General features: G+C 30.8%; 1 protein-coding gene across 1 annotated transcript in view; it reads right to left on the bottom strand.

Annotated features, from left to right (window-relative positions):
• MS3_00004521 (uncharacterized protein) overlaps positions 1-17,962 on the bottom strand; it is a 136,344-nt gene extending 118,382 nt beyond the window's left edge. The window contains exon 1 of the mRNA XM_051212449.1: positions 16,858-17,962. Within this exon, the coding sequence (XP_051072633.1) occupies positions 16,858-17,494 (637 nt within the window). The 5' untranslated portion in view covers positions 17,495-17,962. The remainder of the gene's footprint in view (positions 1-16,857) is intronic.
• Between the last annotated feature and the right edge of the window lie 204 nt (positions 17,963-18,166).

Here is an 18,166-nt window from a genome sequence, read left to right as displayed (position 1 = left end):
GATTAGTATAGTATAAACTCAAATTAATAAATCTCTCAAAGTTCACATTGCGAACTAGGTTTAACAAAATACTCTTGAAATCAAGAAGTACTGGATAGTTGTTTTGGTCTAGTGTGAGACTCATCAGAAGTTTGTATTCACAACACAGTCAGGTCTCGAGCATAGGACTTTTAGAGCTAGTTTACAGTAGTTGGTCTTGAGACCATCATTTAAGCATCGAATAGTTCACAGAGCTCGCATCAATGCCTAAAGGCATTAAGCCGGATGTTCGGTAAGATTTTAGATACACACTGCTGAGGAATCCCATTTTATGATGAAACAGTTGTCCAAAGCTTCCTAGTTTTTAGTGATTGTCTAACAAAGGTTATTCAATGCTGTTAAATATGAAATCTAACCAAAGAGTATGGATATTATTTCAGTGGTCTAAAAGCAATACATTCATCAGGAGGACTGGATCAACTGAGCGTTGATTCCTTCCAGAATCATGATTGAGCACTAGAGATGTCTCATACTAGAATGAAATGAATTTCCACTCCCTCTGTAGTTTACAATGATTATGATTTCATGATATGAAACTTCAGATTCAACAATATTTACAACACTCTGTATCATAAGGTCAAAATATCACTCAGGACATTTACTTCAAACATCTAATACAAAATAAATGTATGGTGGTTTCACATCTCTTTGCTTAATCAACACATTACAACTTGGTCGATTGAATTTGCTTTGTACTAATGGCTAGAAAGTATGAAAAGGATTATAGTCAAGTGATCGATTTCCGTTGGTCACCGGCTACCATGAGACTACATCTTCTGACGTCGCTCCACTGCCTTGTGGATTAGACCTTTAGGTCAAAGGCTCTGGGTGTGGCCCCCTAAGAAAACCACCTGGTTCGGTCTGGGCACCCGGGCAGTATCTTATCCCTCACACAAATCGAATGCTTTATGTGACGCATATCTATTTGATGCTTTTTTGTACCCATGTTTATGTATTTAAATAATTAAATAAAATTATTACACCCATTTATTTGTGTATATGTATGACCATATATAAAGTACATTCCCATTCTCTTCTCAATATTTAATAATTCTTACTGTATTATCTGATATCATTCTCAACAGTTCAATCTAAATGATGTCAAGAATCCAACAATTATAACTTATATATTGTAAAAGATCTATTATAGATACTACTATTTATACAATAATAATTGAATATAAAAACTGTATGTTCAGTCTCAAAATAAGCTATGTAAGATATTGTATATTGAATAATTGTATTTTGATTCAAGAATCAAGGTAAACTTAACCTACGGATCATCATCCAATAAAACCTACTTATTGATTTTTCTGTTTTATAGTTCTCTTACAACATTGATTCAATGAGACAAGTCAATAATAATTATTTGTGTTCATTCAATTATAGTGGTAGGAGTCTTTGTTTATATATATATATATATATATATATATATATATATATATATATATATATGCTTGTATGCATACATATATACAACTATGTGTACCCTTGTGAAATATGTAATTGAGTAGTATTGCTTCATTTCACCTATCCATTAATGCGTACAAATTGTGATTTGAGTTATTTGTGTTATATTCATCTTTGATATTTTATGACGAGTAGAGAAAGCTCAATACTTGTACATGAATAAGATTCGTATACATATCTATGTATGGTATGTGATATACATATTCATGTACTTAAACGTAGCACTGTTTATGTAAGCACAAATATGACTTTTTTTGTGTAAAAAAAAGAAAAAAAAAAAATTATACGGGGATTCTCAGAAAACACTTTTAAGGTCAACCAATAATATTGTATAGAAACAAGTCGCCAATAATCACTAACTGTTAGTGATCTAATGCTTATGATTAAAATGAATTAAAAAATAAACTGAGAAACTAAAACAAAGATACTAAATCATATTAACTAATTCAATTTGATATCAGATGGGTTTTGTGGATATTATAGTAATTTCAATGGTTAAGATCATGAGTCAGTTGAAGCTAGACCACCATAGAAAACCTGGAAGCACTGGACGACCGTTTCTTCCTATTGTGGGACTCCTCAGCAGTGAGCATCCACGACCAATTATGGCTTATTATTACGATGATTATGTAAATGATTTTTAATAAATTATATCAGTTTCCACTTTGAATAAAATCAACTTAGCTAGTTATTCATAGTAGCTTAGATCGACTCATGAATCAAACATATTTATGTGTCAATTCAATGAAGATAATTTTAAGAAAATATGAGATGGATATGATAGAACATCGAAAGAATACAATATAATCTTGTTACTATTGGCTTTGAATGTCAATCATAGATTATCAAGAGTAATTTCATAATGTGAACAGTCAGTCAATCAGTCAGTAACGACGTAGAACTTCGTACGTACGTACATCAGTTCGAGTTGCCACACCACATTAGCACAGAGATGTAGTTGTCGATTTAAATCCCGTAGTGGTTGAGGTAGTAATAGTATAAGCAGTAATCGGAAAGATTAGGGTATGAAGATGTTATTCAAGGAGTATGATCCAGTGAAATAAATTTGGAAAGAGGTAAAAAGGGACATGAGAAATGTATAAAAGTTTTAAAACTTATTTCACAATTAATTCTATGAAATGTTTCAATGGGGTAAGATTATAATTTATAGACAACTATTGAGCAATGCTACAGTAAACTTGAGACAATTCATTTACTATTATCAAAAAAGAGTTATAACTTAATATAAGGAATTATAATGAAGATTAAGAAATAGAATTTAGGGTTAGGAATTAAAGTTAGGGTTTACTTCACAAACCGACATCGACTATAATTCTCAGATGCTATTTAATCAAGTGAATGGATGAATTTCTCACAAAAAATCCCAGACTTGCTATCTTTTTAATTTCATTGGTTTATTCATAATTTGTAGTCTAACCTTCAACGGTATATCTTCACATAATAGCGGAGCATGATGATCAACTCTAAGTAATGGTTATAATATTTGAAATGCACTAGATGAACACACCATAATCATTTCAAATCAACTTCATCTGAGTTAGATAAAGCATTGTTATCCTTAAATTTTGGCAATTAAACTTTGTTTTTAAAGTTAACATTACGATATAAGAATTAATTGGTTTACTCAATAATGTCAAAATTAATTTAGATTAAGATGATACTAGACAGTGGAATCGGTTCAATTTGCCAAAAAACATGACTTAAAGTCATATGATCAAGTGATTAAACATAAATTAGTCAATACCATGTTGAATTACAAGAAGAAATTATTTTAGTATATTTTATTTATAAATTCTAGTAAATATATTTAACCCATCGAATCATTAAAAATAATTTATATTAATTTAATAGTTAAGATTATGAGTCAATGGAAGCTAGACCATCATAGAAAACCTGAAAGAACTGGACGGCTGTTTCGTCTTATTGTGGGACTCCTCAGCAGTGTACATCCACGATCGCACCCCGTGGGATTCGAATCCAGGAACTGTCGGTTTCTCGCGCGAACGTTTAACCTCTATACCACTGAACCAGCCGGCACCCAACGGTGTTAATGTTAAACTTATTAAATAGTTAATCATACTTATTCTATAAAGAACATTAACGGTATAAACTAAGATATATGCAGCTAAAAAGAGTGTACGTCCTAAAAGAATTATGACTAATTGCTCGAATATTCACGGAGTAGTTACCTGTTTTACTTTTGTGTAGTTTCTAGATCAGATTGAACTTGATGCATCAAGCTGTAGTGTAGCCAATAGTCTAAATGATTGGACATCTCATGCACTATGTTGAGATGTGAATTGGTTGAATGTATTTAACAGAAAACTCTGGACTTAGGTTTCGTGTTATTTGGTCAGCGTCACCAAGGAATATCTGCAATCTTCATGAAACTTGCTAGCCATTGATGGATATAAATTCTTGATGCCCGGTTTCACAGTTACAGACTTTGCTACCAAAATGTTTGGGAAGCAACTGACTTCCAGGAGTACTAGTAAAACGGACTACTGTTTACAACTAAGTTGTCAGTCAATGTAAATATTATAGTCTTATGATAGGTCAGTGGAATGGATAGCATCTACTTCCCAAATTGCAGGCCTGGGTAATTAGGATTTAAATCCAACTGAGAGTATTAATCGCCTTAGAACTACAAGTACGCCTTGCTTACGAGTATCTGTTAGCACGAAACCTATGTCCATGTTTGCTTCCTGACTATCACACACTTACTGTAAGATCTACTTAACGAAACACGAATGTCCTACGTGTATATTTAATCGATTCTACAGGTTTTGGCATATTCTAATTAAAATTTATGTGATGACATCGTGTCGGCTAAATTTAAAAACACTGATCACTACATTCTGAATCAGTAATCTAAAAGTAACTGTGAGGCCTGAAGGCGGTCAATTCGACTTCTAATAGAATCATCAGAATATACTTCTGTGGAGTCTTATAATTGGATAAAACAGTTCTTTTAGTGTAACCTGAATTCTTTTAATCAACTCTAAATTGGTTCTAATCCCCTCAAAATACTTACTATTTGGATGTTTAATGAACAATATTCATCGATGAATGAAACTAACTTCTAAGGATAAAGTAATTAGACTTTGATGGAGTTTTTTTCTTTGAGCTGGATGGTTTATTCGTGGGGCTTTGATCGTTCTTCTGAATGACATATTCAGTACAAACTTCAGATAGAAGTGAAGTGTTCGAATTTCTTCATATGTGGTTCACGGCTTGCTCTGTATACCTCGATGTTGACTGATTCTTGTTGACTTTAAACCTGTCATATATATATATATATATATATATATATATATATATATTAGTTAAGTGAAATGTAACTTAAAGAGAGGTATTTTAAATTGCAAGCATTAACCTGCTTGAAAATTTGATAAAGCAATAGATCAGATAATAAAAATTTCAATCACTACAATAGTCAAACAAAATATTACAAATAATTTCAATTATTCAGATTAAACAAAAAAGAATAAACATACTATCTAGGTAACCATTCAGATATCGTGAAGTATATGCATAACTGATAAGGGTCCTACAGGACGTAAATCGCGGCCTGGTAACATCTCTGAATGTGAAGCTTGGTGAGATGAGATCGAATTCGTCAGGGAGCATCAAGATTACAGATACACCTTGCTGACGAGTGTGAATTAGCACGAAACCTATGTCCAGGGTTTCCTGTTGACTACCTCCAACCACTATCTTATCTAAAAGAGTATTTATTTTATAAAGAGTCTTAAATAAGATTTGTAAAACGATGTTTTTTTCTCAATTTTAAGCATCCTTAAAGTTTATCTTACATAATTAACTATTTTAATCAAAATATGGACGATTAAATTTGGTTAGTGCTTGAGCATTTAGTATGATGAATTATCACTATAATTTATGATTTTCCTAATTTGTGATTGATTGGATTATATTTTGATAAAATTTTGATTAGTCCTAGTTGACAGATATTCATCCTTCACAGACTAACTTGATATGTTCTCTATGACACATCGTTATACAGAACAGATGAAATTTAGGACACGAGTTTCATTCTTTTTGGAACTCGTTAATTCAAACCATTACAAACTAAATTAAAATTCATACCCGTTGCATAACTTTGAGTTCATATAAACTTAGTGGCTATGTGGACAGCGCGTTGATATTTGAAACGGACAGTATTGGGTCCGAATTCTAGATTGAATATCAACTGTCTGCTGTAGGTACATTCAGTTGAAGATTTCATCTATTCTATATAAATAATGCTATTTATTTTTATACTCAGTAATATATATATTTAGAACAATAGAAAATTTTCAGAATATTATTTATATATAGATAATTATATCAGTGACCTTTTGGCTGATTCTTTTCAACCAGAAATGAATTTGTTTAGTTTTATTCACACATATTGTGGATAAGAAGTAGTGGACTATACAGTGCTTTTGTCATACTCTCACTTGAATCTTTTATTCAAAACGGATATATTGGTGATAAGTTAAATAAATGATTATTATTTGGTAAAATAATACTAACCAGTTGTTTACAATATATTGAATTGTATATTCATACCTATACTGATTGCATAGTTTCAGAAATGTTTAATACTAATATTACTAACAGAACTGAATGTTTTAAATAACACTGTGGTGTGGGTTGCTTATATCCATATAAGTAGTATATAACGGTGGTCAGGCATAGAATTTATTTCAGTAGAAAATCAATAAAGAAAGAACAAAAACAGAACGCAATTGATATGAAAAGACATGAACAATGAAATCTGAGATAATAGATTGATATTTACAAAAGGAACAGTGAATTTTGAGACGATGGATTGATATTTTGCAAATGAACTATTTACTATATAGTTCTCAGATTTTATTGAGATGCTCTGTAATTTTGTGTCAAATATATTTGATTGTCCCTACTGATGTTCTTGTTCACTACAGAATCACTGATTACTAGTTTATGAAAAAGTAAAAGAAGACAATTTTCACATAGATATACGAACCCAATGCCAAAAACCCATTACCTCTTTATATAATAAAAAAATCAGCTGATTATCTTATACAATACACATATAAACATATAATCTCATAAATGTTTAATAGATTTCCTTTTTATAATTCACATATGGTCAATTATGTACATGTCAATACAAATTCCTCATTAGAATGCACTTACTATTAATTATGGCACAGAACAGCTGTTTATGTAGTTTACTCTGTTTTGTTTGTTTGTTGATTTATAAAAAAAACATAAAGAAAAACTTAACAATTAACTTCTATATTCAGTTCGAAAAAGAAAGAAAAAAACAAAAAAGAAAAATTCCAATAAACATTTCACTAATAATCTATTGAATATACTCACTGTTGCTATGACTTATATATAGAGAAATTCAAAATATATGTTATTGAATATTGAATAAATGATTTATACATTAGAACAAGAATGTACAACAGTATATATGTTTAGTCCAAAGTAGGTAATGTACTATCATAGGTAGGATAATATATATATATATATATATATATATATAACATTAAAAACCACTAGAAGTATATGGATGAATTTATTATTTAAGTGTTTAATTACACGCTTAATATATTGGATATATGTATACCATAAGATTATAGTATATTTTGGCTTTTATTATTATTTCTGGCACAGTCGAATATCATAGAAATGGTAATGAACAATTATGAAATATTAGTTCAAATATAGAATGATGAAAATATTGTCTTGGTGTAGTGAACAAAATCATCAGTAGGGACAATCAAATATATTTGACACAAAATTACAGAGCATCTCAATAAAATCTGAGAACTATATAGTAAATAGTTCATTTGCAAAATATCAATCCATCGTCTCAAAATTCACTGTTCCTTTTGTAAATATCAGTCCATTGTCTCAGATTTCATTGTTCATGTCTTTTCATACCAATTGCGTTCTGTTTTTGTTCTTTCCTTATCGATCTTCCACTGAAATAAATTCTATGCCTGACCACCGTTATATACTACATATATGGATATAAGTAACCCACACCACATTGGCATGTTCAGCAGATCAACATTTGAAATAGCGATAATCTATTCTATGATATGAATATGAATAAAAATCAGGTATATATAGTTGAACGAATTTTCGATAGAATTCATGTAGTTCTATGCGAAAAAGATCTTACCATTGATTTGATTGGATTGAACGAATTGAAGATTTAGTCTACCTTAACATAACACTTTAATTACAGATGACAAAAATAGGGAAATCGATGTGATATCAAGATCGGATTCTGCATAAGGGAATCGGAAATTAAGGTTGTTTTTTGTTTACAAATTACATAATACATATAGTTTACATACTACTGATAATTTAATGACTGAAGCTAAATGTTCATCTAGAGTTGTTTCATCATTTATTGATGAAGATTATGAAGAAACACTGAAGGATACTTGAAGTTTCTTTTATTTTTACGTGTGATTTTTTTCTCCTACGTTTATGTCATAGTTTTGGTTGTAAAATTTAATATCAACTTAGTTTTGTCTGAATTAAAATGGCTTTTATTTTTTTTTATTATTAGCTTTATTCAATAGTACATTTTTAGTACAATTTAGAATTCATGGTGTAAAGTATTTCACCAAGTTTCCGTTTCTTGATCGATTCTGACGATAAATATTGAGTGATCATCAATTAGATGTTAATAGTTCAGGAATCGACATCTGAATAATATACATTCTTTTCGATGTATATTGCCAGCAACCACGACGTTTCTGATTGGGCTGTTTTTTAGCTTGTACAGAGAAGGGTTGTAAAAGTTTCATAAAGGCAAGTGAATAGCTTGTGCGAATAACAAACATAATGATGTGTTAGAACAAGTAAAAACAGTTAATTTGTTGAATTATCTAGAGGGCAGGAAAAGGTAGCCTAGATGTTTAAGCAGAACATCTTATTTTCACTAATTTTATGTAACTGTGGTACACTTTTATCATGATAACGAAAATGAAACAGTAAACACAGCTGAATTATTTGGTAAAATCAAGATATTTAAAACCAATACTTATAAAATTTAAATTATTTTCAAAACTTTGAATTTTGTAGCATTTCTTACAAGACATTAAAGATTAGAGAAGTATTTTCTAAGAAATGACCTTTGTGATGCTAACTGAATAAAACGAGTTTCTTTTTATCTTGACTTACGGTACTGGGTTCAAGTATAGGAGTAAACATCTACTCTGAGACACACAGCTGACGAGTCCCAAATGAGATAAAACGTTTGTCGTGGATTGCACTGCTAGTCACCGTTCATTTCTGCCTAAAATGGATGGAACTATCCCGACATGAGAATTATCAAAAAGATTTGATGGTTTAGCGTTTCCATGAATAAAATATCAATGAAAGCTCCATGTATAAATGCCTGAATATAGCCGCACTGTACACAGAGCGTCTATATTATATATAACCAACTTGGTATGAATTCTCATACTTACTCAAGTTCAAAGCCCAGTCATTTGATGCTTCAGTAAATAATATTTTCCGTCTACTATTTAGGGTGATATTCATTTCATAACTGATTTTACATAAGTTAATTAATTACTTAGTATTTCATTTAACAAAATGTAAGTCGATAACTTTGATTCTACACAAACAATTTACAAATGTACTTTTTTAGTGATCTGCTTAACAACAAACTGGAATAATGATCATTTTTATTATGAAATGACATTACTGGATCAATAAAATGTTCCATCACTTCTGTGTGAAAATGTGAAATGATACACTATTTTATACTATTTTCCATTTGAAAACTACATACAATACGCATAATCATTATGATCATAGTAATAATAATAAATATTATTACGATAGAAGAATTGTGACTATAAAATTTGCTAGTCAACTTTCTTTACTTTCTCATTTGACCAGCATTTGTTCCAGTCAGAATCAAATCTAACCATTAAACATTAGTTAACCATGGTAATTTACCATTTTGTAATGAAAGTATGTATATTATTGCTAAACATAATTGTAGTTAAAATTAACATTTACGAACAGAAAGTACGATTACAGTTATTTGTTTATTACTACGTTATAGTTTAAATCAAAGCAAATTAAATGATATATGATTCGCCAATTCTACTTACACTCCTAACGGGCTGTAGCATCAGTGTAGAAAGTTAAACAAAATAAAGAACATTATTTATAACTTACTGATCATTGAGTAGTGAACAATGCCATGTATGTCAAGTTTTTCTTAGTATGGATCGATTTCAAATATGGCTACTAGTCTATGTAACTCAGGTAATATGGGATTGAATCCCATAAGAAGCATTAATTTTCCCTCAAGATTATAGGTACACCTTACTGATGAATGCCAAATAACATGAAACCAAAGTCTAGTATTATTTCCTGTTGGCTACCTCTAATTAACACCTTAGAGACCATTATATTTAAAAAATAAATATAGTAAATTCATTGTACTTCATTGTTTATTTTATAGTGAATAAACTGATTTAGTCTCTACAATTCGTTTATTAGGAGTAATCCCTAGTCTTATCGTTTTATATCTAAAATGATAAATGAGTATAATAAGTTTGTACTTTTTAAAACTTTGTTAAACTTAGATTACAGGATAACAACAGCATTTATAGCATAAAATGAATTCATCATTTTATTTCAAAGCTTCTTATCAAGTTACTAACAGTTTAAAGTTACATTTACAAGTATTTATTTAGAAACAACGTTTTTTCATAACTGACTCAATCAAGATAAAATTAAAAATGATACTGATAAGAATGATTAAAACGTTTATTTGTTCTTTTATTATTATAATCAAGCTGTGTTTAATATAAAGTTAACATTAAACAGGATGAAATGGGGTTCAACCGCATCTGGTCACGGCAGTTACTCACTAAAGATAGTAAAGGATGCTCTCACTAGACATTATCACTATTGGATACTGTCTCAGTGATCTAGAGGCTAAACGTTAGTGTGCGAGGCCGAAGATCCTAGGTTCGTATCCCTGATGTAGGATCGTGAATGTGAACTGTTGAGGACGGTCGCTCAGTCAGTCAGCTACAACGTAGGATCAGGCACATATATGCATCGGTCCAAGTTGCCATACCTCATTAACACAACAAGATGAACACTGGATTCATAAAAGTAGTTAATTCAGAGGTGGTAATATATAAAAGAAAGATTGGATATAAGGATATAATACAAGAAGAAAGAATTAGTTCGTAGAAAGAAAGATACGAAGCGACTTTAATCTCACAGTTTAAGGGAAGACAGAGAGTGTATACACCGACGCCATTGTGATCGATTCTCAGCCATGTCATCAAGAGTCTCCAACCATTGGTTACGATAGTCACGCGGACACCAACCAAGTAGTCTGCATCTCCCAACATGGCTCAGACTAGAAGTTAGTGACTTCAAGCACCGATGCCACGTTTCGGTTTGACCGCCCCTAACTTTCTTCCATCCGTCTCCAACACTAGTTAGCATTGAGCGTTGTGACAATCAGTGTTCAGGCATACGTAACACGTGGCCCAACCATCTCAGTCGATGATGATTCACAACCTCACCAACTGATTTACTATCATTCCCTAATATCTTACGTCTAAACTCATTATTACTTACCCGGTGATCCCAGCAGACGGTCGCTCAGTGCTTCCAGGTTTTCAATGGTAGCCTAACATCGATCGGTTCATGATCCCAATTAAAATACAAGAATACATTGAATTTGTTTATTTTGTATAGTATTCTCAGTAGGATAATCTAAAGTTTTTTTATTTCAATAATGTAGCAACATTATTATTATTAAATAATAATTGATCCTACAATCAATTGTTGGATGGGTAATTTTCATGCTAATATATGAATTCATTTATTCTAATTACTTAATTAAGTATTTTATTGGTATTCTCTTCATTAGGACAATTACACAATATGTTATTTGTATATATTTAAACATATCATAAACAACCGGTTTTTAGACATTTCCAGTATATTGTATCATGGTGAAATGATAAACTTATTTAATACGTCTGACTTCTCGGCATAACAGCTATGGGGAGTGGCCTACATAAGTTTATTAAAAATTCATAAAACTAATATTTCCCTGCAAATATATATTCAGACAATTGTAAACGTAAGGAAATTGTAATTCTTTTATGATAAACGCTTCATGATTTATGACTACAATAGATGTTATTCTAGTCACTATGGTAACGTCGTTTTTAGCAAATAAGTCTGGTGACTTCACTTATCTAATATAGTTTGAAAACGACATTGATGTGAGTATTGGTTAAATGTACTATTGTGGTGTGTGTTATTTATGTCGATAGACATAAGTAGTATATAACACTAATCGAAAGTGGAATGCCTGGTATCAGAAGGTGGGGAAGACTGAATAGAAAATAATGGGACCAGAGAGTAATTGATATGGAAATCAAGGAACAATAAAGTCTGAGAAAGTTGATGAACATTTTACCAAATAACTCCGTAATTTTATATTTAAATACAACTGGTTGTCCCCCACCAGTGTTCTCGTCGACTACATTATGATAATTATGTAATAATAATACTTATTATAATATTTGGATAGTGTAATTGAAAGACGACGATTATTATAAGCTCAATACATTTTGAACAGTCTGACCACATATAATGTACTGTTTAAGAACATTTATATATAAAAATAAAAGATCAACCAGACTAGAAATGGAGGGTGAGAGTAGACACAGATAATCATCACATTACGGTTTTAACAACTGGATTATAAAGACACATCTGTCAATCCCAGGTTATTTAAATAGGTGTTCCTTGTGACTCTTGTTATACCATCATTTTTATTAAGTAAGTTCTGATTATTTCCTTCTTTCTTTTCAAAATCATATGGACTAATTAAATTAAATAGTTGAAAGAAGTTGGAATGAAGATTTTAATGTAGGCTATGTGAAACTTGATCAGTCGGATAAGGTCCACCACTTAAAATAAAACTCATACCATGATTTACTGAGGAGAGGCTGGATTGTCTAACTATACTAGTACTATTGATTGTTGCTCTCACTTTGGACACCTTTTAAGGTAATTTCTCTGGACGGAGCACATTCGATTACCATAAAAAACATAGGTCAACATTATACTTTCTTGATTAGTTACAACCAACACTAGTCTTAAATCTGTAGCTTCTTTCCAACGTTTTACAAACACCATTTATAAAGCAAAGTACATCATGGTAATAAACCTTTTTGCATAAAGTCTAGCATGTATAATATAGACTAAATAGAACAATTAACCCCATGATCTATTCAACATGACATCGGCTACTACCACTATGGTGTGCACCACTACTTATGCGGATATACGTAGTTAGTATGTGGCAGGAATTGGGAGTAGAATGCTTACCAGCAGAGCAGTGAAATAAGAAGAAGAAGGAAAATGAAGGGCAACAACAGTATCTGAAGAATAATGAAGTATGTAAAAAACGACGGAAGGAACATATGTAAATGATGTATTTAATATATTATTTTCATATTTTACAAATCTACTTTTCGATTGCGCATTAAAATGATACATTGATTTACCGTACTTGAGTTTTCGTTCACTGCACTACATACGCTTTTTACCCCTCATGTAGGAACCAAGCCGCACACCATCATTCTCTATCCAACTCCGTAACAGACAATCCTTTACAGTTGTTTCCAGTTGCTACTCAATATTTTGATGTCTGATTTCAATTCCCAACGCAGTGTATTCTTTGTTCTCCATCTTTTCCGTTTGCCATCACGATTCCAATTTAGCGCTTGCCTCGTGATGTAGTTTGATGATTTCTGTGATATATATCTTATCCACTTCCAATGTCTTTTCATAATTTCCACCTCAACTGGAAGCTGGTTTGTTCTCTTTCATAGTATCTAGTCAACGGATATTGAGTATCTTGTGTAGACAACTGTTTAGAAATACTTGTACCTTCTTGATGATGGTTGTAGTAATTCTCCAAGTTTCAGCTCCGTACAGTAGAACTGTCTTGACATTCGTATTGAAGATTCTCATTTTGATCTTGGTTGACAGTTGTTTTGAGTCCAACATTTTCTTCAACTGTAGAAATTCTGTCTTTACTTTGCCAATCTTCACCCCCACATTGTCTCATCAGAACCCTCTTATTACTATACCATTACTACTGAGTAAATAATAAATGTTGATAAAATAATGAATGACTTAAGGTTCTCAAATCATGACTGATTCATTTTAATCAAACATTTAATTTAAATCTCAGATAGATTATCAGTCCCTTAAAGATTATGCGTACACCTTGTTGACGATTGCAATCTAGCATGACACCTGGATTCAAGATTTCCTATCGACCACTTCTAATTATGAAACCAATAAAAGTTTTCTTATAATTAATAAAAATAATATCTACATAAATTTACATTTCTTCTGATCATTTGATTGTCTTTTGAAACACGTCTTAGTAAAAATATGTTCAATAGTAATAATAGTAAAATTATTTTGAACTGCAACTTATGAGTGTTTAATGTTGGAAAATCAATAGAAACGTTCAAAACAATTGATTCACTACTATACATGTAAGTTATTTCGTTTTATAAGAGGGAGACATTCTGATCGATCGATTTTTTACGGTTAATCTTAATCGAATTATGTACAGTTACAAACGTTGTTTACCAATAGCATGAATATCTCTAAAGTTATTTTTCATCACCCCACATTCAGGTGAAGTCGAAGGTCTTGAGTCCTAGCCTTGCGTACAGGATCGTAGTTGCATATTTTTGAGGAGTCTCATACTAGGATGAAATGGCTGCCCAGTACTTTCAGGTTTTCAATAGTAATCTAACAACCAAGAGCCTTCAGTCTCGCAAGCGAACGCTTAACCTACTGGACCACTGAGTTGGCCGGCATCCAATGGTGTTAATGTCTAACCTCAACCAATCCACGAAGTTGCGCGATCATCTTTCATTGTATTGAGGAAGATGCCTGTCTCTACCCGACACGGACTAGTTCCACTGGTCACAGTTTCTCACTAGAACTCCGTAAAATTCCTTGACGAAATCGATCACTAATGAGCGCACATGTTAATCATCAGTATAGGGATTGCCTTTGAAAACCAATGTACACTTATGACTCTAATAAGGACCTCAACTCAGAGTCATTTATGTTTCATAGAGAACACGATATTTTATGATCGCTTACTTTGAAACTTATATTTCACAGTTTAAACTTTATTTAGTTCATTATTAACTACAATTCATATTCAATAGTATATCAGTTGAAGTCTACATGCGAAAAATATCTCCATAAAATCATCTATCTAGAATAATTCATATTTATACATTCTCTTATGTCGAAATGAAATTCTGCTTATCTCTGATTTCTATCTAATAAAAAAGACAAATGTTTTTTTCTTTGAAAAAGAGTACACAGAGATTAGTAAATAGTTTGTTCCAAAAGAGTAAATGGTCATATTTAAGGTGTAGTATGGATGTTCAGAGAATGAATATCTGTGTTATTCAATGTATTTTTTTCTTTTTGATTTATTGAACCAATTTATTTTAAACCAATTCTATACAGATAAAAAGATTATGGATATAAATGGACTTATCAACTGATTGATTGATTAATGTACAGGATTACTTTAATGTTATACATAGTTCATTTCAATAATAATATATACATATATAATGAATAGAAAGGAATTTGTGCTGAATCTACGTACAATGTAGAGTTACGCTAATTACTAAGATATTGTTGTTATATCCGAACGAGAATAAATAAATGGTAACCACTAGTAATTATTTATAGACTAATATAATACAAATATTCTTATTGTACGACTATTAAGTAACTATATTATATGTATATTCATATTCCTTTCATTATAATCTTTTATTTGACCTATTGGTTACTGTTATGTGATTTACTATTCTATTATTCACAGTTTCTTACAATCACAGCCACTTTTGGCTTGATCTTGTGCCAATGTTATTTTCTATTTTATGGGTGATGTGGTATGATTAGTTTGTATATAAACTCAATATGGTTGGAATATATCATTCGTATTGCGGAGACAGAGATTGTCGTTCTGAACTTAACAGGCAGAGTTAGGCAGTAAAAGGAATAATAAGAACTGTAGGCTGCACGTACTGGTGTATGTGTCATTAGTTTGGTCGTATAAGTCAACGTATTTGAATTGGCAATTGTATTTCGCGATAATCGTGTAGCTAAGAACATAACAATTATCTATAACCATTAAAAGAAAGAAACTTGGCTACCTCTGTTATTCTAATCTATACAGTCTGGTATTATTTGAAGGGACTGTAATAACAAGGTTAAGTTATTAATTAAATAGGAAAATATATATTTGTAGCATATCAACGATTGAATTTGAAATAAATGCAACATTTTACTTGATAATCGAGTACAAGCTTTTTCCAGAAAATATAATCAAACATCAAAAGTATCGAATATAAATAGGCAAATGGTTCTCTGGTAAACTAAACACGTCATCCAATCATATTCTCAATGTCGAAAGTAAAAAAAATGAGATATCTGATGTGCGATTAAATGTGTGTTAAGATAACAGATTGCATGAATGTATGTTAGATTTATTGAGAATTCAAATGATCATATTTTACAATTATGTATATTTTTTCCTTTCTTAATGACTTACATTCAGTCGGTGTCCAACTACTGTGAAACTATTCGTTCCAAATTAGACAAAAGCTTATATATAATATATAGTTGAGATCATGAGTCAGTTGAAGCTAGACCACCATGGAAAACCTGGAAGCACTGGACGGCCGTCTCATCCTATTGTGGGACTCCTCAGCAGTGTGCATTCACGATCACGCCTCGCGGGATTTCAACCCAGGGCCTATCAGTCTTGCAGCAGGCGCTAAAGCAACTAGACCACTGAACCGGCCGGCATCTAACACTGTTAATGTCTAACTTTAACTAGTCCACGAAATTGAGCGATACATCCACCATTGTCATCAGTGAGTTACTTTTTCACAACTGGCCCAGCTGAACTCCACTGGTCACTGTTTCTCACTAGAACTCCAGGATATACCTCTTGAAGCCAGTCACTAGTGAGCATATATTGATTAGTATCAGGAGGGGTATTGTGGAGATTTTTTAGCTTCAGTTGACTCATGATCTCAACTGTTGAAATTGCTGCGATCTCCATAAAACCCCTTCTGATATATATAGACTAAATTATTGTCTCATTTAATTAAGCAACGTACCCTATCTTTGAATTATTTGTAAGACTTCAACTTCATATAATAATAAAAAGTACTAAATACTTACTACTTTTTAAATTATTAATATTATTTGATTTCAACTGTATTTGGGATTGATGTGATAACAATGGAAAAATACCACCAGGCATTAAAATCAATTGTTTTTGTCCCATATTATGTAATATATTAGTAGTTTCTGGAGCATATGTAATCCATTCATACGTTTTACCTCTTTCTAATTTTGGTAAACATTGTTCATTATCGTTATCAGTATTAATGGGAACTGATATATCTCTCATAGATAGATCATGTAAATCTCTTGATTTAATTTGATTCACATAAACTAATTCATTAATTTGAAGATAATTAGACAGATTTCTAATTTGTGGTTGTTTTAAAATTTTAATTATTTTAACAAATGCATTTAAACCAATATTATGAACATTATCAGTAGTATGTTTTTTTATGAATTCTGATGGTTTATCTAATTGAATAATTTCCGCTTCAAAACGATAAGTATTTTTTGAATTTGATAATGCAATCAATTGTTCACGACTTAAACAAATCCATGTCACTGATATAGTTGAATGACATGTACTACTTATGATAGTAATAGTAATAATAATATTAATAATACTAATATATGATGATAATGTCAATAATGAATATTGTGAGAATAACATAATATATCCCTGATCTGTCATAATTATTCCATATAATCACTTTTGTTTAAATGTTTAAACATTATGTTTACATTCTCCTTGTCATGTTAAGCATTGAATTATGAATGAGAATAATACGTTATGATAATAATAATAATAATAATAACGACAATAATAGTAGTATTTCAGTAATCCAATGAATTTATTATTTATAATCCACAAATATGATTCCTCAAAGTCATTAAAATGAATTTCAATAATCAAAATGAGTAACAGAGAGAGAGAGAGGGAGAGGGAGAAAAACAAGAAAAAAAGTCAGTAACTGTTACTTTATTTTTCTTTAATTTAAATAGTTGCTAACACGTATGTTTTTCTTCTTAAAAAAAAGAAAAGAAAAAGTAAATTCTAATATAGAATTATTGGTTAATAGTCTGTAAATATCATAGAACATTGGTTAGTAGAGTAGAATAGTAGTGAATTCATTTATTATAGAAACTAAATTGAACTGATGATATTCAATAATGATTGAGTACATTTGTCAAGAATTCACAATTAAAGTGAGGTGTTCTTTTTTAAAGGTACATTGTTTTTATTACTCAATATTATTTCAATTAGACATATGCAAACATTCAACTATATATAAAGACATACATTTACGTACACACATATATGTATATATATATACATATACATATACTTACACACAGATTGTTG

This window comes from Schistosoma haematobium, chromosome ZW (genome assembly GCF_000699445.3).
Source record: "Schistosoma haematobium chromosome ZW, whole genome shotgun sequence".
NCBI lineage: Eukaryota > Metazoa > Platyhelminthes > Trematoda > Strigeidida > Schistosomatidae > Schistosoma > Schistosoma haematobium.
Note: the sequence above shows the minus strand (reverse complement) of the source record. Positions and strands in the feature narration are given on the sequence as shown.